Below are 27,084 nucleotides of genomic sequence, written 5' to 3'. Positions count from 1 at the left end.
ATATATATACATATTATTCTTTGAACAACACGATACTCAAAAACATGTTTTTAATTTTTTGTAAAAAAAATAATGATTTTCCAGTTAAGCTCCACCCCCTTGGTACACAGTGAATAAAAAAAGTCATCAGAATTGAGATAGCGTGGGTGGGCGGGCTGACGTTATGTCTTTTTGTTTTAATATGTGTAGACTTCTTTTCACAACATGAAACTCTAAACATGATTAAATGGAAATTTTGTATAAGGAAATATCGATTTTGCAATTAGTCTCCGCCCCATAATTGAAAAATCCATATTTCCTTGCAAAAATGTACCATTTTAACCATGTTTTAAGTTTCTTGTTATGAAAAAATGGCTTTATATATTTAAAAGACAAGGCAAAATATAAACCCCGCCCACCCACCCTATCTCATTTCTGATGATTTTTTTTATACGTCGTGAGTCAAGAGGCCGAAGCGTAACTGCAAAATCCGTATTTCTCTACGAGAAATTATCATATGAAATATGTCCTTAAGTAATCGTGTTATGCAAAGAAAACTTTAAATGTATTAATTAAAAAAGAAAACCGAAAGAGAAGCTCCACTCATCCGTCTCGATCTCAGTCGTGATGAATTTTTCATTCGTTACCAAACTGAGGGCCGGAGCGTAATTGCAAAATCGGTATTTCCCTATACAGATTTACCATTTTCAACATATTTTAAGTTTCTTGCTGTGAAAAGATGACTACATATGTTAAGAAAAAAAGGCAAAATGTAAGCCCCGCCCACCCGCCCTATCTCAATTGTGATGATTTTTTTAATCGTCGTGAACCAAGGGGGCGGAGCTTAATTGCGAAATCCTTGTTTCTCTACAAGAAATAAAGAACATCTTTTTGAGTATCGTGTTGTTCAAAGAATACTACGTATATTAAGAAAAAAACCAGCCAAAAATTAAGCCCCACCCATATTCATCTTAAACTCAACTATGATGAATTTTTCATTCGTTGTCAGACCGAGGGGTGGAGCCTAACTGCAAAATCGATACTTTCCTACAAAAATTTACAATTTTAAATATGTTTTAGCTTTCTTACTTCAGAGGATTTTCCTTCAAATTGCCAGCATTGCACACTACCGGCATTTGATTGGTTGAAACCCAACGACAACGGCAACGTCAACGGCAAACATCAACGACAACGGCAAGTTTATAAATCGACCTTAATGGTAAATAACGAAAAGTATGTTTAATTAATATACAGGCGTTCAAAAAAACGGTGTATGACACGTTGTTTGGACTATCAGGAAAAAATAATTAAAAAATTTAACGAAGAACCACAATTTTTAAAATTATTAAATACACAGACTTGTTACCTTTTAATCGAAGTCAATATACACCAGTCCCATTAATTACACTCTGTTTATTTTGTGCAACATCCATAATTCTCCCCTCTATACTCTCTCCTTTTTCCTAACTTATCTTTTCTAAAGCTCTTAAATAATTCGAACATGAAACAGAAGTTTTAGAAAATAATGGTATACTCATTTATTTTCTGAATTACAAATCTTGTGGCACACCTGTCTGTCAAACCATCTGCATATCAAAAATTAAATTATGGCACATTTTTTTAATTTAAGCTTTATTGTAAAGATGGTTCCATTAATATAATTGATGGATGGATAAGAACAAAAATCTGTACGGAAAAAGAACACCTTCAGAAATCACGAAAACTCATAATGGACTGTTTTCACGTGTTTCAAATTGTGTATAATTGGTTGCATATTTACTGCGTGTAATAAATACAGTTACAAATAAATTGTATTTTAGCGACTCTTCAGCTCAACCACAGTCCGTACGTCTGACTAATTAATTAATTATGTAAAAGCAATTTTTAAAAAGTCAGTTATTGCTTTTAATAATAAACTATTTGTTAAAACTTGGGTCGAGTGAAGTGACAGTGATATGTGGCGCCATCGACCGGCTCAAACTTTGATTAGTTACTTCAGAAACCTATAAAGGTGAAATCATGCGGAAAATTTAAATTATTAAATAAAAATTACTTCAAACAAACACTGAAACAATTTTGGTACGTAAGCAACGCTGAAGTACTACCACTAATTTTAATACTCCCCAAAACACGTCAAATAATCTAACAAAAACTTTATTAGTTTCGCTTAAAAAGCCAGAGTCATAAAACTTTCAAGAATCGAACGAAACCACCCCTCCTAGCGCACCCACAAGGTGTACAGCAAGGTGGCACAGACCCATCGCAACAATAAAACACCTGTTGTACGCGAAGACCGCAATAACCGAACCACAAAAGCCCGCTAGCGGCCTATCCCAGTCCCCTTTAGAGATGTGCGCGCGTGAAAACTGCCCGCAGCCATGATTCCGCGCCGCCCCATCCGCCCCCAATCCACCGGCACACAGCTCCTTATCGCCCGCCCCCGGCCCCCACCCTCCGCGACCGCCGCCGCAACCCCGTCTTCGCTATCTTTCGAGTTCGTAAGTCCCGCGCGCCCATCTCTAACCCAGGGCCGCACTCCCGCGCGTAAGTATTGTGCGGCTCGCGATGCCACCGACACACCTGAGTCCGCGCTGGGGCGCCCCGATGGCGCGCTGGCCTAGATCCCGATGACAGCGTGGCCGCGGCGGGCTAGTCCGGCCCTGGTCGGCTCACAATCCCACTTCCTCCGACAGGTCAGCCTGGAATGGCCGAAAAGCGGTCAAACGCTGTACAGGTGTTTTTTAAATGTAGTTTGTAGTGTAAACGTTCCGAGCACGTAAGTGTTTGTAGGTAGTCCCGAAAAGGCGCAACGCAACACAGCCAAAGTTAGGTTATGTCGAATTTGTTGTTATGTGGTGCTGAAAGTCGGAACAGCGCACTCGATCGGGACGTCTGGGGCCCTCGTTTCGCAAATAACGTTACTTTGTGCTGTGTCGACGTTGCGGAGTTTGTAGGCCACGCTTCTTCATTTTCTTCGTTTTCTGGTGGTGTGATGTAATAGGCTAATTGGTGTTGGGAAAGTGGGCTCCGATATGGGTCGGGGCGCTTGAGAAACTCGGTTTCGTGGGCTTGGGTGGCGCGTCGTGCTCCGTAAGCCCGTACCCCGTTAGTGACTTTCGCGGCGGAGCGGTGCGGTTGGTACCGCGAGGGGCTGTTAGCCCTTAAGGCGCCACTTTACGACACCAATCTACCGAACACTGTAGAAAGTTCTCTTAATTGCCTCATCTCGACCCATTTCGCCTCCTCCTCGCAAGCCCGTCCTCATCGTACTCTCCCATTGCAGTACCGTTCCAACTCCAAACCCAAGGGCTGCGTTCGAACCACGATTCGCCAATTTCAAAATCGGATTAATCCTTGATGAGAAGAAAGTCCAAATCGTTCGGTGAGTCACTCCTGTTTATTGTAGTTTTCGCAGCCGAATTATCGCGCACTACCGAAGATTCGGGTTTGCCGAGTAAACAATGACGTAACGTGGTGCTAACGCAAGATCGAGCTTGGCGAGCAAGAAGTGCTCGAAAAACGCGCCGTTGCTCAACTAACTACTTTGGACACGTGCCTGCAATCGAACGACCACAAAACATTTTGCAAAAATGTGCTCAGCGGTCTATGCGATGTGAAATAAATTTCTCCTTGGGAAAGAAAAGCGGACTTCTTGCGGAAAACGAGGTCGTGAGGAAAGTTCCGAGAACGAAAAAGGGACGTTTTTACCTCGAATTTTTCAATTTACATTGGGTTTGCTGATAAGCTAGAAATGTTGGGACGATAATGACTTATCGGAACCTTGTCGATAATAATCAATTTCTGACTAATCTTGAAAAGGCCACAACTTGCAAATAATTCTATCTATCGTGGTAATTGTAGTTTTATGTCCTTTATATCTTGTTTAATGCAGTGTTTATTTTCAGAATCAGATAAACAATAACACCGCACTTCTTATATTTACGCTGTAGACGCTTTTTCGCCATTTTTTTCTCGCGCCATACAAAATGAAGGTCACTTAAAAAAAAAAATTAATCAAGTTGTTGCTGCATTGTTTAATTCGATTCGGTTTAGTTTGTGCAGCCCTTATATCGGTGATAATCACGTCCAATAACCTTGAAAGTTTCGAACTTGGGACAAATAATTTTTAGAATGTAGAGAATTTGGAAACTTGAGAAAGCTAATCTAGTTGACCATTATATTATTATTACATCTAGTACACACATTTATGGGTTCAATTAATAAAAAATATCCACTTTTTTTACAAAAAAAAATTGGTGTAGTATACAGACTGGCTATGAAACTGCGCTAGTTTTTGATAACAAAAAATTGGAATGTCAAGTTCAACGATTAAAATATTTTTTTTTTATTTTTGTCACGTTGGCTTTTAACTTTTGCCGCCTTGTCGAAATACGGGTTTATAATAATTTTATCAAACCAACCACTTACCAGTTTGTAATGTCTAATTCATTTAACTGCAATTGTAGGCGGCACATCGAACAACAATAAATTCTCTAGAGACAAAAAAATCTAATAATCTTTTGGTTCTGGATGGTTTTATAGTGACATTCACCGAATATCGCCCTACATTAAAATAACGATAATGGCGATCAGAGGATGGCAAACTAGGCTGAAAAGCAATAAAAATGTTCCGAGTAGAGACCCCCTTGGGGAAGATATTTCCATGCTTCATTAGCCACGTACAGATTTTTTATGAGCATATTTTTGCTTGACTAATCATCCCCACCAATAATCGGATGACATCATCTATAATAATAATAATAATAATAAATAATAATAAATAACTTTTATTGCCCAACAGATATACAGTCCTTTTATAGGACAATACTAAAAAGAGAAAAAACAAAAAGTAGTACATACAATAATACTATAATAAAAAATATATAAAAAAAAATAAAAAAATATAGTACTATGAAAATAATAATAAATGCTTTCCCATTACATTTTACATCAGCAAAAAATATCTTCATATAGTTTTCCAGCATTTATGTACATATGCGATAGTGGCGCTTTACGTAACAAGTTGGTTCTTGGTCGTGGTGGTAAAAATTAATGTACATTAGGAAAAAAGTAATAATAATAATAATAATAATTTTCGCCCATTTTTTCTATATTTATTAATTTTGTTAAATAGAATTTACACTTTCGCTCCATTTGTAGTCAAACTGTCATTTCATTTGTGTCAAATCTAGGGATTTTTCCATGTCACTAGCAGCGATTCAAATCTATGCTTTTATAAACATCAACAACCAAATTTTGATTCGAACGAAGTTAGTCTCTTCCTGTTCCTCTCTTTTCCACCCTGCCGCACTCTCAAAGAGTTTGTCTGACTTCCTTCTCTCCCCCAGGTGTTGATGGAATCGCGAAAACCACCAGCCCAGTTCTTCAAGTACCTGCGGTGATCATGGCCGACACTGCAGCCGAGAATGAGGCAGATTCGGGAAGCGGTGGCCCCACGCAGGAGACGCCCGACGGCACCCAGGAGGACGACGGGGACCAGAACGAGGCCGAGCGCGTGACCGGCTCCAACACGAACTACGACTCGAGCGAGGGCACGCACCGCTGCAACCGATGCGACTTTGACGGGGTCAGCCAGGTAGCCCTAGCCGCCCACGTCGCCCAGGCGCACTCCACCAGCGAGGTCAAGATGGAAGCCGAGAACAACAACTCGCCCCCCGATCGGATACACCGCAAGATGTTCGAGTGCGACGTCTGCAACATGAAGTTCTCGAACGGGGCCAACATGCGTCGGCACAAGATGCGCCACACGGGGGTGAAGCCCTACGAGTGCAGGGTCTGCCAGAAGCGCTTCTTCCGCAAGGACCATCTGGCGGAGCACTTCACCACACACACGAAGACCCTGCCCTACCACTGCCCGATCTGCAACAGGGGCTTTCAGAGGCAGATCGCGATGAGGGCGCACTTCCAGAACGAGCACGTGGGGCAGCACGACCTGGTGAAGTCCTGTCCGCTGTGCAGCTACAGGGCAGGATCGATGAAGAGTCTGCGGGTGCATTTCTTCAACAGGTAGGGACGATAGCAAAATGTTGTTTTTTGTCAGGTTGGCAACACTTAAAATTCTATGACGGCATACTTGCTTTTTGTTAAAATTGGCAACTGTGAACTGAGATGCTAGCATTGTTGCCAATAATTCAGAACGGAAAATACAAAGTGTCAAATTATTGGCAACGTGACAACGTTTATTTGTTCGTGAGAGTGTCATACTTGACAGAACTGTCACGTTGAACAAACGTGCTTGAAGTTAATATGTCACTTTTAAATCATCAGTGCTACCAATCTCGAGTAGTTAAATTTAAACTTTTAACACGTGACAATCTTGCAAAGGCTAAAATCTATAGCCCCTAGAAAACACATAGTATCGTCACCCTGGAGCAAACCTGGCGGAAACTTAACAAAAACAAAAATTATCAACACCATTTGACAGACCGCGAAATTTAAAATGGTTTTATGTTGGATTTAAAGTTTGTAGTTTATATACAAAATATGGATTTTGAATTTGAATAAAATATAAAATTTAATCAATAAAATCTTATTTAATAATTATTAGTTATATTAATTGACTTTAAACAAAAAGACTACGCCAAGACCACGTGACAACAACGGTTTACGCGCTGTCAACTCTCTGCTGACACAATTTGGTTCCAAACCAGGGGAATTTTTTGCGTTACCAACTGCATTTGCTCCACTCGTACAACAATGGATGACGATACTATGTATTTCTAGGGGCTATAGCTAAAACCGTTCTGATTGGCTCTACGCTAGAGACATCTAGTGGCTAGATGTTAACCACAATTTAGTCACGTGATCGTAAAGTGGGATTTATAAACTTGCTGTTGACGTTGAAGTTCCCGCTGACTTTGTTTTTAGAGTTGAAAATTGTCATTTATTAACTCTGTTGCCAAGTTGCCGTTGATAGTAACTTAGATGTTCAATTTTTGCCCTATTTAAAGGGGTTGTAGACATTTTTAACTTTCTTGTTGTGGAAATAAGTCTGTACATACCAAGAAAAAAAAGGCAAAATGTAGCCCCGCCCACCCACCCTGTCCCAAGAAGGTGGAGCTTAACTGCAAAATCCTTATTTCTCTACGAGAAATTAAAAATATGTTTTTGAGTATCACGTTATTCAAAGAGTACAATGTATATTAAGAAAAAATTAAAGCCAGAGATTAAGCCTCACCCATACCTGCCCTGATCTAAATAGTAATGAAGTTTTCATTGGTTAGCAGACCTATGGGCGGAGCCTAATTGCAAAATCCATATTTCCTTACAAAAATTTACCATTTTAAACATGTTTTAAGTTTCTTGTTGTGAAAAGATGACTGCACATATTAAAAAAAATAGGTAAAATGTAAGCCCCGCCCACCCACCCTATCTCAATTGTGATGATTTTTTTATTCGTCGTGAGCCAAGGGGGCGGAGCTTAACTGCAAAATCCTTATTATTTCTGTACTAGAAAGTACCATGTAAGACATGTTTTTGAACATTGTGCTATTACCATTTTAAATGTATTTTAAGTTTCTAAGATTTAAAAAAATCATCACAATTGAGATGGGGTGGGCGGATGGAGTTTATATTTTGCCTTTTTTCTGAATATACTTAGTATTCTTTGAACAAGATGATACTCAAAAAAATCATCACAATTGAGATAGGGTGGGTGGGTGGGGTTTATATTTCGCCTTTTGTCTGAATATACTTAGTATTATTTGAACAAGATGATACTCAAAAACATGTTTTTAATTTCTTGTAAAGAAATAAATATTTTGCAGTTAAGCTTCGCCCCTTTGATTCACGGCGAATAAAAAAATCATCACAATTGAGACATGGGTGGGTGGGCGGGGCTTATATTTTGCCTTTTTTCTTAATAAATGTAGTGGTCTTTTCAGAACAAGAAACTTAAAAACATGTTTAAAATGGAAAATTTGTATAAGGAAATATCGATTTTGCAATTAAGCTCTGCCCCATAATTGCAAAATCTATATTTCCTTGGAAAAAAGCACCATTTTAACCATGTTCTAAGTTTCTTGTTGTGAAAAGATGGCTATGTATATTAAGCAAAAAAAAAACAAAATATAAGCCCCGCCCACCCGCCCTATCTCAATTCGGATGATTTTTTTTATTCGTCGTAAGCCGAGGGGCAGAGCTTAATTGTAAAATCCTGATTTTTCTACGAGAAATTACTATGTGAAATATGTTCTTAAGTAATCGTGTTATACAAAAAAAAAACCTAAGGGCCGGTTTATAGAAGCGCGAGTTAAATATTTAATCCTCGATTAATTTAACACTGGATTAAAATGTGGAATGGGAGTTCGTGATTGGTTAAAACCTGCACGTCGCCTAGCAACGAACCTCAATTAAAAGTTAATCGCGAATTAACTTTAACTTCGGTTTCTATAAACCAGGTCTAAATGTATTAATTAAAAAAGAACACCAAAAAAGAAGCCCCACCCATCCGTCTCGATCTTAATTGTGATGAACTTTTCATTGGTTGTCAGACCGAGAGGCGGAGCATAATTTTAAAATCAGTATTTCTCTATACAAATTTACCATTTTAAACATGGTTTAAGTTTCTTGTTGTGAAAAGATGACTACACATATTAAGAAAAAAAAGGCAAAATGTAAGCCCCGCCCACCCGCCCTATCTCAATTCGGATGATTTTTTTATTCGTCGTAAGTCGAGGGGCGGAGCTTAATGGTAAAATCCTTATTTTTCTACGAGAAATTACTATCTGAAATATGTTCTCAAGTAAATTGTGTTATACAAAGAAAACTAAATGAGAAAAAGAGAAGCCCCACCCAACCGTCTCGATCTCAATCGTGATGAATTTTTCATTCGTTATCAGACCTAAGGGCGGAGCCTAATTACAAAGTCCATATTTCTTTACAAAAATTTACTATTTTAAACGTGTTTTAAGTTTCTAAGAATAAAAAAGTCATTACAGTTGAGATGGGGTGGGTGGGCGGGGTTTATATTTTGCCTTTTTTTCTTAATATTCATTGTATTCTTTGAACACGATATTCAAAAATACGTATTTAATTTCTTGTAAAGAAATAAGTATTTAGCAGTTAAGCTCCGCCCTCTTGGTTCACGGCGAATAAGAAAATCATCACAATTGCGACAGGGCGGGTGGGCGGGCGGACAATTTGCCTTTTTGTTTTAATATGTGTAGCCTTATTTTCAGAACATGAAATTTAAAACATGTTTAAAATGGAAAATTTATGTAAGGAAATATTGATTTTGGAATTAGTCTCCGCCCAAGAATTGCAAAATCCATATTTCCTTGCAAAAATTTACCATTTTAACCATGTTCCAAGTTTCTTGTTGTGAAAAGATGGCTATGTATATAAGCAAAAAAAAAACAAAAGCCCCGCCCACCCGCCCTATCTCAATTCGGATGATTTTTTTTATTCGTCGTAAGCCGAGGGGCGGAGCTTAATTGTAAAAATCCTTATTTTCTACGAGAAATTACTATGTGAAATATGTTCTTAAGTAATCATGTTATACAAAAAAAAACTAAATGTATTAATTAAAAAAGAAAACCAAAAAAGAAGCCCCACCGGTACCTGCCCTGATCTAAATATGTAGTAATGAAGTTTTGATTCGTTGCCAGACCTAGGGGCGAAGCCTAATTGCAAAATCCATATTTCTTTACAAAAATTTACCATTTTAAACCTGCTTTAAGTTTCTAAGAATAGAAAAATCGTCACAATTGAGATGGGGTGGGTGGGCGGGGGTTATTATTTTGCCCCGTTTTTCTTAACATATATAGTATTTTTTGGACAACACGACACTCAAGAACACATTTTTAATTTCTTGTAAAGAAATAAGTATTTTCCGCTTCAGCTCCGCCCCCTTAGTTCATGGTGGGCGGGCTAACGTTTTGTCTTGTTGTTTTAATATGTGTAGACTTCTTTTCACAATATGAAACTTAAAACATGTTTAAAATGGAAAATTTGTACAAGGAAATATCGATTTTGGCATTTGGTTTCGCCCCATAATTGCAAAATCCATATTTCCTTGCAAAAATGTATCATTTTAGCCATGTTTTAAGTTTCTTGTTATGAAAAAATGGCTTTATATATTTAAAAAAAGGCAAAATATAAACCCCACCCACCCGCCCTATCTCAATTCTGATGATTGTTTTATTTGTCGTGAACCAAGGGGGCGGAGCTTAATTGCAAACTCCTTATCTCTCTACAAGAAATAAACAACTTGTTTTTGAAAATCGTGTTTTTAAACACGTGTATATTAAGAGAAAACAAGACAAAAATTAAGCTCCACCCATATACATCCCAAGCTCAGTTGTGATGAATTTTCATTCGTTGTCAGACCGAGAGGCGGAGCCTAATTGAAAAATCGATACTTTCCGTCAAAAATTTACCATTTTAAACATGTTGTAGTTATAATCCCTAATCTGTTTTTGAGACGAATAATAATAAATCTTGTTGATTTAAACGTCGAGAACTATCTTCAACAATGCATAAGTACTGACAGAAAGCTACAGTGTACAAAATGATGGCAGCTATTTAAAATATGAGGGTTTTGGTGGACACGTGATTAAATGGCTTAACATTAGTGGACCTCATTATCTCTATCAATATTTGATTTTCGTGGTATTACTGCCACCAGAAAAATGTCGCCCCTACTTCAGGGGATTGTCCCACAAGTTGGCAGCACTGACAGTACCGCAATTTGATTGGTTGAAAACCCAACGGCGTGCCAAATTTCAACGGCAAGTTTATAAATCGACCTTCAACAACTCTCAAACTAAACAGAAGCGCATTGGTGCCAACATAATTATTTTAAAAATAATCGTCATGGCCTACTAGAGCACTTTTTTTCGATCACATGATACTAATGAAATTTTACAAAATATTGTATGTAGCTGCGTTTGGGTTCCAGACATGGCATCGACTTGGACAATCCAGGGCCGGCTGGGTCGCAGGCTTCGCTTTTTGCCGCCGCCGCTCAACAGGGTTTTTCGATGGACAGCGCTCTGACGTCGTTGGGGAATTTGGCCGGTGGGAGTGTTTCGGTTAGCGTCACTGGAGCCAATTACAGCGACTCGGGGGACTCCACAGGGGCAAGGTCAACGGATAATGCAACGCCGCCCATGCACTTTTTGACACCACATGTGGAAATCTCCATGGCGGACGCCCCGGCCCCTGTATTCTCCCCCACTCTCGTAAGTTGACCCGTTTGGGGACTCCACTTTTTCTTCATAGCGTTAATCGTCCCCCAGAACGATCAAAGGTCCAACCTGCCGGGTCAGAGCGGCGAAGCCTCCCAGCGAATGAACGGCGACTGCCCCGGCTCGCCCCAGTCCGCCGACTCCAACTCGAACGCTCCGTCCAGCAGCCACATCCAGGCCAACTCTCTGCGAATAGACCAAGAAACGAACATAACGCCCTCGATCTCGTTGATCCCGATCAAGCAAGAGCCCGGCGAAGAGCTATACGACGTGTCCAAGCGGAACGGACCCAACCCCAGCACCTCCCCCTCGGGAAGCGTACAAATGCAGACGGCGACCTCGAGCAGCCTCAGCTCGCTGATCAAGGTCTCGCCGCTGAAGAGCCTGCTGCGGGACGACCTCAAGCGCAAGATCGTGTCGCGGATGACGTCGTCGCCGCGGGGCCGGTCGACGGCCAGCCCCAACCCCAACCCGGAGACCTCCCCCAGCGACACGGCCACCACCACGAACGGGGCCATCACGAGCACGGGGCCCGAGCAGCCCTCGGACTCGTCGCTGTGGCGGGCGATGGGGAAGCGATCGCTGTCGAGCTTGCAGTGCATTTTCTGCGGGATCGGCTTCCCCGACCAGACGCTGTACTTCCTCCACAAGGGGTGCCACTCGGATGCGAACCCCTGGAAGTGCAACATCTGCGGGGAGCAGTGCTGCAACGTGTACGAATTCAATTCGCATTTGCTAAGCAAAAGTCATCAGTAGGCTTGTTTTACTTAAAATGACATGGTTTTTGTAAAGTTTAGGTTAGGTTTCTTACAGTGCAAGTTTTACATGGAAAATTGAAGCGATGTGATAATTTGTTGTAAAAATTGTTGATAGAGTTGCATTTCTTGGTTAGATGAGTCGGGGGCGTGGGCCGACTTTTTCATTCCTTGCGTTTTAACATTCCCTTTTGGAAAATAAGTGCCTGCCGATTGCCTATTACCTGAAGATTGCTCTAAATCTTATCCGTCCATTAGATGAGAGAAAATTATATATTTACTAGGATGATATTTCCAGATTATATATTGTAAAGCAAGAGCTTAGGATTACTAGTTGGAGCTTCGTTTAATACATTGTTACAAGAAGTAGGGTTAAGTTTCCATTTTATATACATTCCATTTTAGTGTCTTGTTGATTCCATGAGACAGAAACAAAATAGTTTGTACAGTATTTATTGTTATATTTTATGGTAATTTTATTTCGTGCAATATGTTTTGCAGTGCCTTATCAGAAATTTGCACTCCCCTTTTATTTTACGACAAAACTTATCTAATAAGACAAGAGTTTATTTTCGTAGACATCTATTATTGTAGTGTAGATATTAGGGACTTGTTACGAGACATTCCTTCATTTCATTCAAAAATATAGATATATTTATTTTTTATTTATACACGAACTGTAAATTACAAAAATTCTTTGTAATTCTGGTGAAAGGGTTAAATAAACTTTTATGGAATTTTACCAACCGTCTGACTTACTTTCACAAAACAAATTTATTTAAAAATACATCACACTTAGTTTTAATCAAAATATAATTCAAAAGTCGCGCCATTTTTTTCAAACTGTAACAGGTTGTTCCGCGTTTTTTTAGTAAAATAATCACGTGACCGTTGGCCAAACTAAAAAATAGTGACATTCTGACATAACCCGGTGATCGTCCAAACTATTTTTTTTAAACCCAGTAAATTTATTAGCGAAAGCCACGAAACCAACTTGTTTGTGATGTTAAAAACGAAACCGAACCGAGTCTGTGATATTTGAAAATCTTCAGGAATCAGTGTAGTGTGCGTGCAAAATCCTAACCTAAAATTAAATTCCATGGCCAAGAGAACAGCAGCGTCAGAGCTAAACCATGATAACTGGAACAAGGAGGAAGAACCAGAAGACGCGGGCACTTTTTCCAGAGCCAGCGAAGACGCCTTGAAAAAAAGGGTAATCAAAGTCGCCAAGAGGCGAAACCCGTTGTCGTCGGTACAAGTGAGTTTTCACCCCCGCCTTAACCCGTCCCTAATTTTCGATTTTCAGAATGAAGACGGAAAAAGTGGCGCTTTCGGGGGCTTCTCAGGGTTCGGGAAACCCCAAACTTCGAATAGTACGTCGACCACGTTCAGCTTTCTCTCAACTCTGTCAAACCAAACTGAAACACCCAAGACAAACGGAACCACGGAAAAAAAGACGGAGGAGCCTCCGGAAAAAAATCTAGATGAGTATTACGCGAAACTGAAAGGCTTAAACGAAAGCGTGACTGAATGGATCAAGAAACACGTTAGTACAAACCCGTTGATTAACCTACAACCCATTTTCAAAGACTACGATAAATACATAAATGAATTAGAAAAATTGAAAGCTCAAGCGACGTCAGGCAAAGCCGAGAAGAGCACTACGAGCACGTTCTCGTTTGGCGTAGCCCCAGCGTCCACGTCGACATCGTCTAAATTATCCTTCGGTACCACCACCACCACAACCCCAAGCGTCGGTTTTTCATTCGGGGCGACAACCGTCACTCAAAGCTCGACTAGTGACGCTTCCACAAAGCCAACTTTCTCGTTCGGAAGTTCAAGTAGCGACAACTCCGCGAAGCCAACTTTCTCATTCGGAAGCGCGACGAGTTCAGAGAGCGGGAAATTTTCTTTCACGAGTACGGTGGTCAAACCCGCGGATCCTCCGAAGGACGAGGGCGCGGAGGAAGAGGATGAGCCCCCGAAGGTCGAATTTACGCCGGTCGTGGAAGAAGGGCACGTTTATAGCACCCGCTGCAAAGTTTTTGTCAAGAAGGACGGGAGTTTTGGGGATCATGGTGTCGGGACTTTGTATTTGAAGCCGGTCCCGGATAGCGCCAAGGTTCAGCTGATCGTCCGCGCCGACACCAATCTGGGGCGACTGCTTTGCAATTTTATCCTGTCGGAAGGGATTCCCATGCAGAGGATGGGGAAGAAGGACGTGATGTTGGTGTGCGTTCCCAATCCAGAGATGCAACCACCACCAGTGCCCATTTTGCTACGGGTTAAATCTCCAGAGGATGCTGATGAGTTGTTGAAAGAGTTGCAGGAGCGTAAGAAATAGATAGGGGGGTTCAATAAAATTTTTTTCAAGTACATTAGCTTTTTCTTAACTTGATAAAAATGAACAAATTTCAATTATTCAAAATTACAGCCGACTGCCTACCATATATACATTTTATTAATTGTACAGGTAAATATACACATGCGGCTTAAAGACACACAATTATAATAACTATAAATAAAACCACTGATAATTCAGCTTAGATAAAAGAATAAACTGAAATGTACCACTCTAATAAATGATATTGCACGGCATCATATGCGTTAAAATAAAATCTGCAATATAAACGAAAGTCAATTTCAAGGAGTGTTATATTTTTGCGACACAATTTGCAATTAATTTTTTATCAAGATTCTGTCCTAAACCAACTTGTATGTGCTTCATGTGAATTTCCACCGAATTTTGAAACACGAGCTGGTTGTCGGGACTGAGCTTTCGTTTTATTTGCTCCATGGTCCCTTGCAAAACTTGCAATTCGTACGCATTTTGATCCGAGTCTGCCAGACTTTTCACTTGTAACATTAAAGCCGTAAGATCCGTGATCAAGTCCAAAATGGACTGATTCCTCACTGGATCTTTATCAGCGGCAATTATCGAATTCTGTCTCTGAACTATATCCGTGGCCTCTTCTCTACACTTCTCTCGGAGATGACTGGGGGCCAACATCGCCGCAACGCTAGGCTCCGGCGCGATCTCCTGACAGTGCGACTGTATATCGTCCAAATATATCTGCAAATCATGATTAAGTTTCTCAAGGTCGATCAAAATTCCCGCGTAATTTCGTTCAAACTCCTCTGGGATCTCAGTGTGGAAAGAATTATACTTTTCCGCTTTAGCATTCATCGCTTTCAACTCGTTAATTTTCGTCTTTTTCACGTTCAAAATTTTCGTTATTAAAACCATTTTTTCCAAAAGCTTGGTGGGATAGCCCCCTATCCGGCCCTCCTCTTGCGGGAAAACGGGCTTGTTTATCATGGAACCCGACAAGAGCGGGTCCTTTTTGAACTTCAGATTACTGTAAGGCGACATTTTTGGCGGATACGTCGACAATCCGTTTCTAGGTCTGAACTTATTTTGGAAACTCGAAAGCGAGATGGTTTCCGGCGGCTCGTTCGAAAGAACCTCGTAGTCAGGTACTGAATGCGTCCCCAAACCCTGTCTCTCGAACGTGATTCTGTACGTGTTGTTGGAGGTGTCGACGGCGTCGATGCTTCCGGTGAACAACCCGTCCTGGGGCTTCCTCAACCGCGCCGTGACTTTCGTACCGATAACCAACTGCATGGGGATCTCCGGGGGCAAGTCCTTAAAACTCGACATTTCCGTAGCCTTTCTCTGCTGCAAAGCCCTGATTTTTTTTCTTTTTTTCTCTAGTTCCAGGCGCTCTTCGTGGAAGAACGCCTGCGAACACCGCCTCGGCTTGCCCATCATCCTCCTGATCTTCGTCCACTGCACCCTCGTCAACTCGCGCGTCTTCAGCTCCGGGAACGACTCCTTCAAACAAATGCTAAAATCGTTCTCCCCGGAAAACAAGCACCGGTCGATGTCACTGTAAAACCACTCGTAGCAGACCCACTTGTGCGCCTTGGGCAGCTTGAGCACGTTCCGCAGCCGCAGCCCTATCTTCTGGCCGATTTTGCGGTCGGGCGACTGCAGCGGCGGCGGCGACACGTTCCTCGGGGGCTTCACGTCCCTCGAGGTGTGCTTCTTCGGCGTCTCCTTCACTTTCGTCGGCGTGCTCACTTTGGTCTTTTTCGTCGGCGTCTGCTTGAGCTTCTTGGCCGAGGGCACGCGGTGGTGGGGCGTGTTGACGATGTCGTCGTCGTAGAACAGCTTGTTTTTCTTCCGGATGCGTGCTGGCATGCCTCTGGCGTTGAGCACCTGCGTGGGCTGCGAGGGAGGCGGCTTGGGGGCGGCCGGGGCGCCGACCCGTTGCAGCCCCAGCGCCGCCGGGCCTAAAGTGGGGACGTCTTCGTCCACGTCCATTTCGTTGTCTTCCTCCTCGTCCATCACCTCCTGCTTGACGGTGACTCCCTGTTCGTTCGTCATTTTGCTGCCGTGCACGATTTCACCTGCAATCACACGGAATTATGAAGGTTTGAGGGGGTCCCGACTCGGCGAGTTCAAATTTTGAATTTGGTACAACATTTTCAAATTTAAAACATCGTTCCCACCAAAATATTTCGCGAAAAGCGGGGCTCGGGGCGGCGGGCGGCGGCGAACGCCGCCACTACTTACACGAGAGGGGGGCAAATTTTCATTTTCGGACCAAGTCGACGCCGAGGACGCTGGTGTTTACTTTAAATTAGACAAACTAGACGCGTTTTACACTTTCAAGTTCGTCCGCCATATTGACGTCAAGTTTAGGGGATTGTGGGAGTTTTACGCGGCATCATTGACGCGCGCTGAAGACAGGACGCGATTCTCGAATACATATCAGCTAAAATTTACCAGTAATACACGTTTTGTGGACGTATTTCTCGCACAATTTAAAACGTTAAATGAAAAAACAACCGAATTATCGATAATAGCAACAACTACCAAAAAATGCTAGCGCGTGTAGTAACTTTCACGTTACCACGTCGCGCTCGCGTACTGCCAATAGTACGATAAATTAAAAATAGAAACTTCAAGTTCCAGTTTTCCTTTTTCGAAAATAACACAGATCGTCTCAGTTTTCACAGAAACTTGTGATTTTTCAAGAGATTACATGATTAACGATTTTTTTGAATCCTTGAAACGGCGATTGCGCAAGTCAGAGCGTGGCCCGCCTTAGAAACAATTGAATACGAATACGAAATCAATGGCATTTTTATCAAACGGCGATAATCACGATAAGCATTTTTCTTTTATTGTTCCTTTTAACGACGGTTTTGTCGTAGATAATGTCCACGTAACGCAAAACGAACTATTAATCGAATTAAATTGAAAATCAAAGGTGACCTCTATACATTAATTGATGCAACACGAGCAAAACTTAACGTTGCATTCTTGCAATGTTGTTATCGGACGCGAAAGTGAATGCACGGAAAATTTTTAACTCAAACATAGTATGAATTTTAAAAACAGCGATTAAAATCATGATTGGACGTCCTGATACAAAATTGGCGATAATGGGAGTCCAGAATCATATCAATTGACTTTAGATATGGATAATGAAGACCACAAGTCCGGGATAACATAGTTTCGCTATAAAGAAACGTAAAAGCGAAAATAAACTGGTCAATATAAGCTTCAAACATAAAAAGATAAACAGTCCTTTTGTAAACTTCTACGTTAAACGTTATCTCAGACGTATCTATCTGTTGTGTCTGAGTAACCATAAAATTAAGAAATATATTGTAACTTACCTCAACTGTTCCACATTTACCTAATTTACGATGTAAATATGTTTACAAAACTCGATTTAAACACTCAAAAAATTTCCGCCTTCTAACCTCTACAACATTTCATATTTTTTTGAGTGTGCGGTTGGTACCACGTTGGCAGAAGACAGTTGGCGCGGAATTCAAACATTAACACAAAAATTAGAACTTGCGCTACCAACTTCGCTAAATTAAACACCAAAAAACAATCTAAAATTTATTTATTTGCTTATTCTACAGGTTTAATGGTAACATACCGAGAAACAATAAACACGAAAATTATAGTGCTCAGAACGATGGCCACCACGGTCATATAAAAAGTCTCCTCCGTGAAAACATCCGTGAATGCCGGAATCTGGTTATACATATGATCTATCAACTTGAGTTGGTAGTTTTTGTGGTTCACTTTCATCCCCATCTTATCGCTTCTTCTGTCTCTTCTTCTCCAACTTAGTAACTTGCACGGGAGTCTCCTCCTCCGGCTTCGCCAAACTACTCACGTGCTTATTAAACTGTTGCAAAATCTCCAAAACCGTTAAGTTATTCGCGAGGAACTTGACACTCCTATTAAGGCAAAAAATAGACTGTGTTTATGCACACTCCACACCTACCCTTTCTCCAACAAATCAACTTTTATCTCGGGCTCGCTTCGATCGCACACCACGTTTGGCTTAATGACACAGTTTAAATTGCTTTCCAGAACTTTCGGGGTGGTTATATGGAAGAGGAAATCTCTGGAATTTATTGATTCCTTAAATATAGAACGCTTGCGCTTCTGCTAAAAATAGGCAGGTCGTAAAGTGGGGTTATGTTTACCTGGCTGTCACGGCATTCGGGTGAAACGGGTCGAACTGCACCTGGATTCTTTTCACCGGCTTTAAATTCACCTTCTTCAATTGCTTAGTAATCGCGCTGATCACACCCGAAGAACGCTTAAACGTCCCGCTGTAATAAATAGACATTTTTGGGTTCGGGACAAAAAGTTGGGTTAGATTGTTGACGCAAAAACATGGGTACCAACGCAAAAATTCGTGCAAAAACAATAAAATCAGTTTTTGAGCAGATGGCGCTAGTATCGTTAAAAAAAATCGTTACGTCAAACGTCAGAAAATTTTCTCAAAAGTAGTAAATAAATGTCGTGTGATATTTAGTACAAGTAAACATGGCTAGTGCTTTGAAGTTATATTCTGTAGCCCGACCAGGTATGCTTAAATTCGTTCAGAATATCGAAATGTTACTATTTTATAACATAACCTCAATTTTGTTTCATAACAGTGTCCTGCTCTGTTTTGGCTAGAATTTGTGGCCAGAATCGCTTCCAGAGCACGTCAAAGGGCGAATACTACAATGTCAGTCCGGAAGAGCCCGGAACGAGTTTGTCTGATGTTACAGGTGAGTGCGTTTTTGGCAATTTTTCATGATATGAGGCGCAGTTTTACCAAAATAACTCTGAAACTAAGTTGGAATTTTTTTTGTAGATAGGGCCGCCCAGAAGGTTTTCTTGACTGAACTAGTGCGAGGGTTCGGCGTCACCTTGGCCCACATCTTCACAGAGCCCGCCACAATCAACTACCCCTTTGAGAAAGGGCCTCTGAGTCCCCGTTTCCGAGGAGAGCACGCCCTTCGGCGCTATCCCTCTGGCGAAGAAAGATGCATTGCTTGCAAACTGTGTGAAGCGATTTGTCCTGCACAAGTACTTTTTTAAAAATTTCTTAGAAACTTGATTGCAATGTGTTTAAATAATTCCAGGCCATCACAATCGAAGCTGAAGAACGCGAGGACGGTTCTAGGAGGACCACCCGCTACGACATTGACATGACCAAGTGCATTTACTGCGGTTTCTGCCAAGAAGCCTGTCCAGTAGATGCGATCGTCGAAGGGCCGAATTTCGAATTTTCGACTGAAACGCACGAAGAGTTGTTGTACAATAAGGAGAAGTTGTTGAATAATGGTGATAAGTGGGAGTCAGAGATTGCTGCGAATATTCACGCCGATCATTTGTACCGCTGAAGCGGGAGTTGTATTTAGTCAAAATAAAGAGTAATTTAGAAAGGTTTTTTATTTGTCGTGTGTGGTTGTACTGAAATAAATTTGAAATGGCCAGAGAGAAATCTTCGAAGACGACAATTTTTGGAAAAATCGGAATTTTTGGAAATAAATCCCTAAGAATCTAGTAACTTTCGTTGTCAATGTTGGCGTCCTTCCTGCAACGTCTAATTGTAACACCCGCGCGTAATATAAATAATTTATTAAAATACATCTTGTATAAACTTACGAAATAATATAAAACTTCGAAACCTAAGAACGAAAGAGATCAAGAACCGGTTTGAATCCAGGCGGAGGACGAGTCCACACTTCTGATGGGGACATCAGTCGAATAGCTAACTAAAAATAACTGGTGTCCCTGATACCTTAAAACAAACGAAAAAATCAACAAAACGAAAGCAAAAACACAACAAAAGAAAATTAACTAATCATAACATACAAAGTGCCTGCATCTCTAACAGTTTCCAGCTGGTCGTGATCGTAACCTAAAATCTGCCCCGACGCCGGATTCTCAGACTCCTCAACGTTCACATTCAACTCGTAAACATCCTCGGATAAGTTACTGCCGGTTTCCGACTTGATTACTTTATTGTCAGATTGCACAGGAGCGGCAAACCGCAGCGACTTCCCCGAACACGACCTCTTCGAATGCGTCTTCTGGTGCCGCTTCATGTCTGAGCGAACTCGGAAGGGTTTCCCGCAGACGCCACACTCGTGAGGCTTCTCACCTAAGTAAACCAGAAAAACCAGCTACACATGATACAAACTTTACGAGTTACTAACCTGTGTGAATGCGTCTATGATTCTGTAAGTACGACGACGCCCTAAAAGTTTTTCCGCAGAACTCACACTTGTAATTTTTTTCTCCTGTGTGAATCCGCCTGTGGACTATTAGAGAATACTTGCGAGCGAAGTCTTTGCCGCAGTATTCGCACTGAAACTGCTTCTCATTGGAGTGTAATGACGTCATGTGATATTTCAAGTCGCCCCATTGGCGGAAATTTTTACCGCACTCTTGGCAGTGGTAGGGCTTGTCACCTGAGTGCAGTCGTAAGTGGACCTTGAGGGCGCTGGACGCGAAGAAGCTTTTGCCGCACTGTTCGCATTGGTGGGGGCGGATGCCGCTGTGGCTCCTCATGTGGTATACTAAGGAGTTCCTGTGGGTGAATACTCGGTCGCACTCCCGACAGGTCATGGTCCCTTTCTTTTTGTTTTTCTTTTTGACGAGGGATGGCGCTGTGGGTTCTGGTGACAATTGGTTGAGTTAAACCACGGCCAACTGTATTAATACATATGGCCATCCCAATTCGTATAAAAAGTTGATTCTTTGACGTTTCCAGAATCGTTAATCAGGCAACGACATCTGTTGAGTACAATTATGAACTTGGTTGGCAAATAATTGTCAAAATGACGTTTTAAAATATCACGTTTTTCTGAAAGTGTAGATAATGGCACAAGAACATTAATGATATTACTCATATTATTTAGTTTTGAAATAAGATAGATATATTTTTACAAAACGAAAATTATTTAACAAAAAGGAAGGTACATATTCATAATTTTAAAACTTTTCTGCTGGTAGGTTTGTTACAGATCGTTATTTTCTTCAACCAGTCTGTTTGTTCCAAACAAATATTATCAATAACTGGTTTCACTGTTGCTCGAATAATTATATCACAAACTCTTGATTTATGTTCCAAGCAACAAAATAATGGATTTTGGTCCAAAGAAGGATGGAGCAGATTACATATTTGTTGACATGTCTTTTTAGAGTTTAAAAACGGTGGTATTAGAAAGTTTTTTAAAAAGGGTAACACTTAGATTCAGTTATTTGAAGACAAATCGTGAAAAATATTTTAGATTCGTAATCTGCGAAAAATTATCTATAAGCCAACTATTTTCCGCTGGATCAGCAGATCGTCTTTTAACTGTTACAGACAAAAAATTTTTGGAAATTACAAAAAATGTCTTCAACTAATTTTCTGAAATAGTTGAAAAATAGTTGAAAATGTCAAAAGTGCGAAAATTAGTTTTATCTTATCAAATACTAGCCCCGCCCACCCACCTTCTATTTTCTTGGAAGGTATGTGATTTGCCAAAATCAGTATTATCTTAGCAAGTACTATTTAATTATTGTTTAATCATTTATTTTGCGATTTCAATATACAATATAGTACTTGCTAAGATAATACTGATTTTGGCAAATCACATACCTTCCAAGAAACTAGAGGGCGGGTGGGGGGGCTAGTACTTCCTAAGATAAGACTAATGGTGGCAAATGACATATCCTACAAGGTAAGAGAGGGCGGGTGGGCGGGGCTAATATTTGCTAAGAAAAAAACTGATTTCAGTAAAAAACATCCCTAAGAAAATACAGGGTGGCTGGGTGGGGCTAGTACTTGCTTAAATAAGGCAATTTTTGGCAAACGACATACTCTTTAAGAGAATGGAGGGTGAGTGGGTGGGCGGGGCTAGTATTTCATAAGGTAAATTTGCGATTAGTATTCTATAAAACTAGAAAGTCAATGTTTTCCTCTCAAATAAAGCCATTTGGAACGGTTTAAAATTTTTTGGAAATGTTGGGAATTTTTGGACTCCTTTTCTCGCATTTCTCAGTTATTTGAAGAGAAATCGTGAAAAATATTTTAGATTCGTCATCTGCGAAAAATTATTTATAAGCCAACTATTTTCCGTTGGATCACATCGTCTTTTTACTGTCTCAGACAAAAAAATTTTGGAAATTACAAAAAAATGTCTTCAACAAGGCAGCTGTCGCAATGAAATTTGTCGTCTAATTACTTTAAAATGTAGCCAGCCAAAAAGGCTACAGATGCCGATGAAATGTTTGCACAGGGTTCAATTAATTTACTTAGGTTTTGAATCTTTTTTTTTTGAAAGGTACATCAAAATTTTCTTTGTCTTGTTTTGTATCATGATCCAAAACCGAGAATTTTGCAGTACTGACAAAGTCTATATTGGAAACATTAGATGATTTGGAACACTTAACAATTCCGCAGCGGAGCATCTGACGCATTGCATATTCTGCCGCTCTGGCATCCGTTGCATCATTGGAGCCTCCTTTTAATCTCACGTGTGAGAACGTTGCTTCCACCGCATCGGCGCTAAAGGAACGCGTAAGAACATAGTAAAAGCCTGCTTGTTCTAATAAAAACTTAACACACAAATATGTACTTCTGGCAATAAATTTTAAAGCATGTGCAGTCTCTTGAGTGAAACCACGAAAACCGGTGCTAGCAGTATTTGATAAGATAAAACTGATTTTCGCACTTTTGACATTTTCAACTATTTTTCATTTATTTTCGAAAATTAGCGAAAAAAGTGACAACAATTTTTCGTAATTTCCAGAAAATTTTTGTCTGAAACAGTTAAAAGACGATCTGACCCACCGGAAAATACGTAGTTGACTTATAGATAAAATATTTTTTGACGATTTGTCTTCAAATAACTGAGAAATGCGAGGAAAGGACTCCAAAAATCTCCAAAATTTCCAAAAAATGGCTTTATTTCAGAGAAAAACATTGAGTTTCTAGTTTTATAGAATACTAATCGCAAATTTACCTTATGAAATACTAGCCCCGCCCACCCACTCACCCTCCATTTTCTTAAAGAGTATGTCGTTTGCCAAATATTGTCTTATCTTAGCAACTACTAGCCCCACCCACCCACCCTCTATTTTCTTAGGAATATGTTATTTACTAAAATCAGTTTTTTTGTTAGCAAACACTAGCCCCGCCCACCCGCCCTCTCTTACCTTGTAGGATATGTCATTTGCCACCGTTAGTCTTACCTTAGCAAGTACTAGCCCCGCCCACCCGCCCTCTAGTTTCTTGGAAGGTATGTGATTTGCCAAAATCAGTATTATCTTAGCAAGTACTATATTGTATATTGAAGTGGCAAAATAAATGATTAAACAATAATTAAATACTACTTGCTAAGATAATACTGATTTTGGCAAATCACATACCTTCTAAGAAAATAGAGGGTGGGTGGGCGGGGCTAGTATCTGCTAAGATAAAACTGATTTTCGCACTTTTGACATTTTCAACTATTTTTCAACTATTTCAGAAAATTAGTTGAAGACATTTCTTTGTAATTTCCAAAAATTTTTTGTCTGAAACAGTAAAAAGACGATCTGATCCAACGGAAAATAGTTGGCTTATAGATAATTGTTCGCAGATGACGAATCTAAAATATTTTTCACGATTTCTCTTCAAATAACTGAGAAATGCGAGAAAAGGAGTCCAAAAATTCCCAACATTTCCAAAAAATTTTAAACCGTTCCAAATGGCTTTATTTGAGAGGAAAACATTGACTTTCTAGTTTTATAGAATACTAATCGCAAATTTACCTTATGAAATACTAGCCCCGCCCACCCACTCACCCTCCATTCTCTTAAAGAGTATGTCGTTTGCCAAAAATTGCCTTATTTAAGCAAGTACTAGCCCCACCCAGCCACCCTGTATTTTCTTAGGGATGTTTTTTACTGAAATCAGTTTTTTTCTTAGCAAATATTAGCCCCGCCCACCCGCCCTCTCTTACCTTGTAGGATATGTCATTTGCCACCATTAGTCTTATCTTAGGAAGTACTAGCCCCCCCACCCGCCCTCTAGTTTCTTGGAAGGTATGTGATTTGCCAAAATCAGTATTATCTTAGCAAGTACTATATTGTATATTGAAATCGCAAAATAAATGATTAAACAATAATTAAATAGTACTTGCTAAGATAATACTGATTTTGGCAAATCACATACCTTCCAAGAAAATAGAAGGTGGGTGGGCGGGGCTAGTATTTGATAAGATAAAACTAATTTTCGCACTTTTGACATTTTCAACTATTTTTCAACTATTTCACAAAATTAGTTGAAGACATTTTTTGTAATTTCCAAAAATTTTTTGTCTGTAACAGTTAAAAGACGATCTGATCCAGCGGAAAATAGTTGGCTTATAGATAATTTTTCGCAGATTACGAATCTAAAATATTTTTCACGATTTGTCTTCAAATAACTGAATCTAAGTGTTACCCTTTTTAAAAAACTTTCTAATACCACCGTTTTTAAACTCTAAAAAGACATGTCAACAAATATGTAAACTGCTCCATCCTTCTTTGGACCAAAATCCATTATTTTGTTGCTTGGAACATAAATCAAGAGTTTATGATATAATTATTCGAGCAACAGTGAAACCAGTTATTGATAATATTTGTTTGGAACAAACAGACTGGTTGAAGAAAATAACGATCTGTAACAAACCTACCAGCAGAAAAGTTTTAAAATTATGAATATGTACCTTCCTTTTTGTTAAATAATTTTCGTTTTGTAAAAATATATCTATCTTATTTCAAAACTAAATAATATGAGTAATATCATTAATGTTCTTGTGCCATTATCTACACTTTCAGAAAAACGTGATATTTTAAAACGTCATTTTGACAATTATTTGCCAACCAAGTTCATAATTGTACTCAACAGATGTCGTTGCCTGATTAACGATTCTGGAAACGTCAAAGAATCAACTTTTTATACGAATTGGGATGGCCATATGTATTAATACAGTTGGCCGTGGTTAAACCACGCCCCGCGACATTAACCAATGACAATACCTGTGTTTCCGGTGTCGGCTCTGCAGGTCACCAGGTGCTGGAGTAGGATGGCCCGCAGCGGGAAGGGTTGCTTGCAGATGTGGCAGACGTGTTCTTCGGCCTCCAGCTCCTTCAAGTCCTCTTCAGTTTGGTGTATGTCGTCGTCCCTGTACCTGTGACTCGCGTTAGAGTTTGTTTGTTTCATGGACGGTTCTTACCAAGCTTTGGTGTCGTTGTCGGAGTTGTTGTCGTGGTCCACCACCACGTTGATCCCTTCCATCAAGTCCTCGGTTTCGCTGAACTCGTTCATCTCCTCCTTGTGGTGCACTTCCTTCATGTGCGCTTCAAACGCCTTCTGCCTGCGGAATGTCTTATTGCACTGTATACAAGTCAAGTTAAGCAAAGTCGAGAAGATGTTGTCCTTCTCGGGGTCGGCGTCGGCCTTGTCCCCTTGCGCCGCCCCACCTTGACTCGACGGCTCATAATGCGACTTCAGGTGCTCGAAAAAGCGCAACTGGTCCTGGAAACTCGCGTTACAAATCTGACAAGAAAAGGCCGTATTGTGCACTGGAGTGATCGTAGTTTGGCATAAAATCTCGTGTTGAGCAAAATCGTCATTCGAAGTGAACGTCTGTTCGCACAGATTGCACTGAATTTTAACAGGGTTCTGCTTTTTAAGCTTGCGAGAAATGCGCTTCTTGTGCGGAAGACTTTTACGAGACGCCTTGTGGTCCCCATCGGAGCCCCGTTTTTCATCCTCGGACTTCTCCGCGCGACTAAAACTCTGCGGGACATTCACGAAACGGCTGTTTATTATTTTGGTTTGCTTCTCGACGTAGATGTTGTCCGAACCCACTATGTGCAAGTACCCGTTGTTAATATTGGCCTCTTTGTCCGTCAGGATGAGCTGCTGCTCCTCTAGGATCTTATTATCTGAAAAATTCAAAAATGACATTGTGTCAAGTCATATTTAAACCAGTGATACCAACTGCAATTTCCACAGCCCACTACAAATCAGCTTACCTAGCCCGTTGTTGGGCACCAGCGTTGGCAAGGCGGCTTCGTGCATTTGTTGCTGCTTCTGGTGCTGGCTCAGCTGCACCGCCACCAGCGCCGCCGCCAAATTCCTGTCCTCCTCGGTCAAGTCCTGCGACAAGAGAGCCTCCGAGGGGTAACTAACTGGTATGAAATCCGTGCCCGCCAGATCCACCACTAGCCCATTGTGGTGCTGCAGCAGCTCGGGTCCCAGCAGCTGGGTGTTCTCCGGGATGCGCTGGATCATGTACTGGGGCGTGGGCACGTCGTTGATCACCACGTTTTCCAGCAGCTCCGGAGTCGCTTCCGCGTTGTCCATCGCCATTCCACATTTAAATTTGGCGCGGCCGGAAGTCGCAGCAGACGGCTTTGACCCGACGTTTCAAGGTCGACGATTTTCTGCTTTTACACAACAAAGAATTTAAGTTGGTTCGGGAATACAAGGGGTCTGTACCTTTATTTTTTGGCCAGGTTGCAGCGACGGCCGGGTTATTGCGGGTTCGACGCCGCCAAGGCCATTTCTCTTCGTTTTTTTCGAGCTAAACCACAACAACACAGCGAAAACTGACAACAGTGGCACGGCTGCCGGAAGTGCACCTGCGCCATTCGCCCAAAATGGCGGATCCGGGACGAATTATTTTTGTGGACAGGTTAGAGGCGAGATTTGGCTGCCGAAAATGGCGAGGACCAAGTGGGATAAATACGATCGTAAGAAAAACTTTTTTTGTCATTGAAGATGTAACAAGTTAAAAGT

General features: G+C 40.8%; 7 protein-coding genes across 12 annotated transcripts; 3 read left to right on the top strand and 4 right to left on the bottom strand.

The window, feature by feature from the left end:
• Nucleotides 1-2,525: 2,525 nt before the first annotated feature.
• Nucleotides 2,526-12,686, top strand: LOC135123686 (zinc finger protein ztf-16). Of its 4 annotated transcripts, none has more exons than XM_064048545.1 (5): nt 2,526-2,713; nt 3,263-3,361; nt 5,328-6,006; nt 10,901-11,183; nt 11,241-12,686. In XM_064048545.1, exons 2-5 carry the CDS (start codon nt 3,337-3,339, stop codon nt 11,943-11,945), a joined length of 1,692 nt encoding a protein of 563 aa, XP_063904615.1. In that variant the 5' UTR covers nt 2,526-2,713; nt 3,263-3,336; the 3' UTR covers nt 11,946-12,686. The 4 variants fall into 4 exon arrangements, with proteins under 4 accessions (XP_063904615.1, XP_063904609.1, XP_063904629.1 ...); XM_064048539.1 differs by having other exon boundaries at nt 2,526-2,755; XM_064048559.1 differs by lacking the exon at nt 3,263-3,361 and having other exon boundaries at nt 2,528-2,713.
• A 147-nt stretch (nt 12,687-12,833) lies between these two features.
• Nucleotides 12,834-14,320, top strand: LOC135123676 (nuclear pore complex protein Nup50). The gene is made up of 2 exons (XM_064048528.1): nt 12,834-13,202; nt 13,251-14,320. Exons 1-2 carry the CDS (start codon nt 13,044-13,046, stop codon nt 14,286-14,288), a joined length of 1,197 nt encoding a protein of 398 aa, XP_063904598.1. The 5' UTR covers nt 12,834-13,043; the 3' UTR covers nt 14,289-14,320.
• A 67-nt stretch (nt 14,321-14,387) lies between these two features.
• Nucleotides 14,388-17,744, bottom strand: LOC135123664 (protein lin-9 homolog). Of its 2 annotated transcripts, none has more exons than XM_064048519.1 (2): nt 17,636-17,744; nt 14,388-16,357 (listed from the first exon to the last, which is right to left on the bottom strand). In XM_064048519.1, exon 2 carries the CDS (start codon nt 16,332-16,334, stop codon nt 14,598-14,600), a length of 1,737 nt encoding a protein of 578 aa, XP_063904589.1. In that variant the 5' UTR covers nt 16,335-16,357; nt 17,636-17,744; the 3' UTR covers nt 14,388-14,597. The 2 variants fall into 2 exon arrangements, with proteins under 2 accessions (XP_063904589.1, XP_063904581.1); XM_064048511.1 differs by lacking the exon at nt 17,636-17,744 and adding an exon at nt 16,524-16,765.
• Nucleotides 17,745-17,854: 110 nt separating this feature from the next.
• LOC135123657 (uncharacterized) lies at nt 17,855-18,068 on the bottom strand. The gene has a single exon (XM_064048500.1). The coding sequence runs from the start codon at nt 18,066-18,068 to the stop codon at nt 17,880-17,882; it is 189 nt and encodes a 62-aa protein (XP_063904570.1). The 3' UTR covers nt 17,855-17,879.
• A 1-nt stretch (nt 18,069) lies between these two features.
• On the bottom strand, nt 18,070-18,670 carry LOC135123650 (large ribosomal subunit protein mL53). The gene is made up of 3 exons (XM_064048490.1): nt 18,467-18,670; nt 18,262-18,384; nt 18,070-18,214 (listed from the first exon to the last, which is right to left on the bottom strand). The coding sequence occupies exons 1-3, from the start codon at nt 18,610-18,612 to the stop codon at nt 18,070-18,072; spliced, it is 414 nt and encodes a 137-aa protein (XP_063904560.1). The 5' UTR covers nt 18,613-18,670.
• A 31-nt stretch (nt 18,671-18,701) lies between these two features.
• LOC135123640 (NADH-ubiquinone oxidoreductase subunit 8) lies at nt 18,702-19,702 on the top strand. The gene is made up of 4 exons (XM_064048478.1): nt 18,702-18,852; nt 18,926-19,042; nt 19,129-19,343; nt 19,400-19,702. Exons 1-4 carry the CDS (start codon nt 18,813-18,815, stop codon nt 19,658-19,660), a joined length of 633 nt encoding a protein of 210 aa, XP_063904548.1. The 5' UTR covers nt 18,702-18,812; the 3' UTR covers nt 19,661-19,702.
• On the bottom strand, nt 19,692-26,875 carry LOC135123629 (zinc finger protein 354A-like). Of its 2 annotated transcripts, XM_064048467.1 has the most exons (8): nt 26,785-26,875; nt 26,319-26,729; nt 25,514-26,228; nt 25,317-25,468; nt 20,480-20,941; nt 20,136-20,424; nt 19,926-20,061; nt 19,692-19,854 (listed from the first exon to the last, which is right to left on the bottom strand). In XM_064048467.1, the coding sequence occupies exons 2-7, from the start codon at nt 26,653-26,655 to the stop codon at nt 19,965-19,967; spliced, it is 2,052 nt and encodes a 683-aa protein (XP_063904537.1). In that variant the 5' UTR covers nt 26,656-26,729; nt 26,785-26,875; the 3' UTR covers nt 19,692-19,854; nt 19,926-19,964. The 2 variants fall into 2 exon arrangements, with proteins under 2 accessions (XP_063904537.1, XP_063904528.1); XM_064048458.1 differs by lacking the exon at nt 19,692-19,854 and having other exon boundaries at nt 19,884-20,061.
• Nucleotides 26,876-27,084: the final 209 nt, after the last annotated feature.

This window comes from Zophobas morio, unplaced genomic scaffold, assembly GCF_036711695.1.
Source record: "Zophobas morio isolate AGI-343-1 ecotype UQ-CSIRO unplaced genomic scaffold, CSIRO_AGI_Zmor_V1 ptg000002l, whole genome shotgun sequence".
Lineage (NCBI taxonomy): Eukaryota > Metazoa > Arthropoda > Insecta > Coleoptera > Tenebrionidae > Zophobas > Zophobas morio.
This window is presented reverse-complemented; position numbering and strand designations above follow the sequence as displayed.

Coding starts and splice junctions, on each gene's coding strand:
- LOC135123686 (XM_064048545.1), top strand. CDS start 3,337: ATGAGAAGAAAGTCCAAATCGTTCG. Junction 3,362..5,327: donor AAGAAAGTCCAAATCGTTCG/GTGAGTCACTCC, acceptor TCTCTCCCCCAG/GTGTTGATGGAATCGCGAAA. Junction 11,184..11,240: donor CTGTATTCTCCCCCACTCTC/GTAAGTTGACCC, acceptor ATCGTCCCCCAG/AACGATCAAAGGTCCAACCT.
- LOC135123676 (XM_064048528.1), top strand. CDS start 13,044: ATGGCCAAGAGAACAGCAGCGTCAGAGCTAAACCATGATAACTGGAAC. Junction 13,203..13,250: donor ACCCGTTGTCGTCGGTACAA/GTGAGTTTTCAC, acceptor TTCGATTTTCAG/AATGAAGACGGAAAAAGTGG.
- LOC135123664 (XM_064048519.1), bottom strand. CDS start 16,334: ATGACGAACGAACAGGGAGTCACCGTCAAGCAGGAGGTGATGGACGAG.
- LOC135123657 (XM_064048500.1), bottom strand. CDS start 18,068: ATGGGGATGAAAGTGAACCACAAAAACTACCAACTCAAGTTGATAGAT.
- LOC135123650 (XM_064048490.1), bottom strand. CDS start 18,612: ATGTCTATTTATTACAGCGGGACGTTTAAGCGTTCTTCGGGTGTGATC. Junction 18,385..18,466: donor CCGAATGCCGTGACAGCCAG/GTAAACATAACC, acceptor AATAAATTCCAG/AGATTTCCTCTTCCATATAA. Junction 18,215..18,261: donor GTTGATTTGTTGGAGAAAGG/GTAGGTGTGGAG, acceptor TTGCCTTAATAG/GAGTGTCAAGTTCCTCGCGA.
- LOC135123640 (XM_064048478.1), top strand. CDS start 18,813: ATGGCTAGTGCTTTGAAGTTATATTCTGTAGCCCGACCAG. Junction 18,853..18,925: donor ATATTCTGTAGCCCGACCAG/GTATGCTTAAAT, acceptor GTTTCATAACAG/TGTCCTGCTCTGTTTTGGCT. Junction 19,043..19,128: donor GAGTTTGTCTGATGTTACAG/GTGAGTGCGTTT, acceptor TTTTTTTTGTAG/ATAGGGCCGCCCAGAAGGTT.
- LOC135123629 (XM_064048467.1), bottom strand. CDS start 26,655: ATGGCGATGGACAACGCGGAAGCGACTCCGGAGCTGCTGGAAAACGTG. Junction 25,469..25,513: donor GACAACGACACCAAAGCTTG/GTAAGAACCGTC, acceptor CGCGAGTCACAG/GTACAGGGACGACGACATAC. Junction 20,062..20,135: donor GTTAGAGATGCAGGCACTTT/GTATGTTATGAT, acceptor GTTTGTTTTAAG/GTATCAGGGACACCAGTTAT.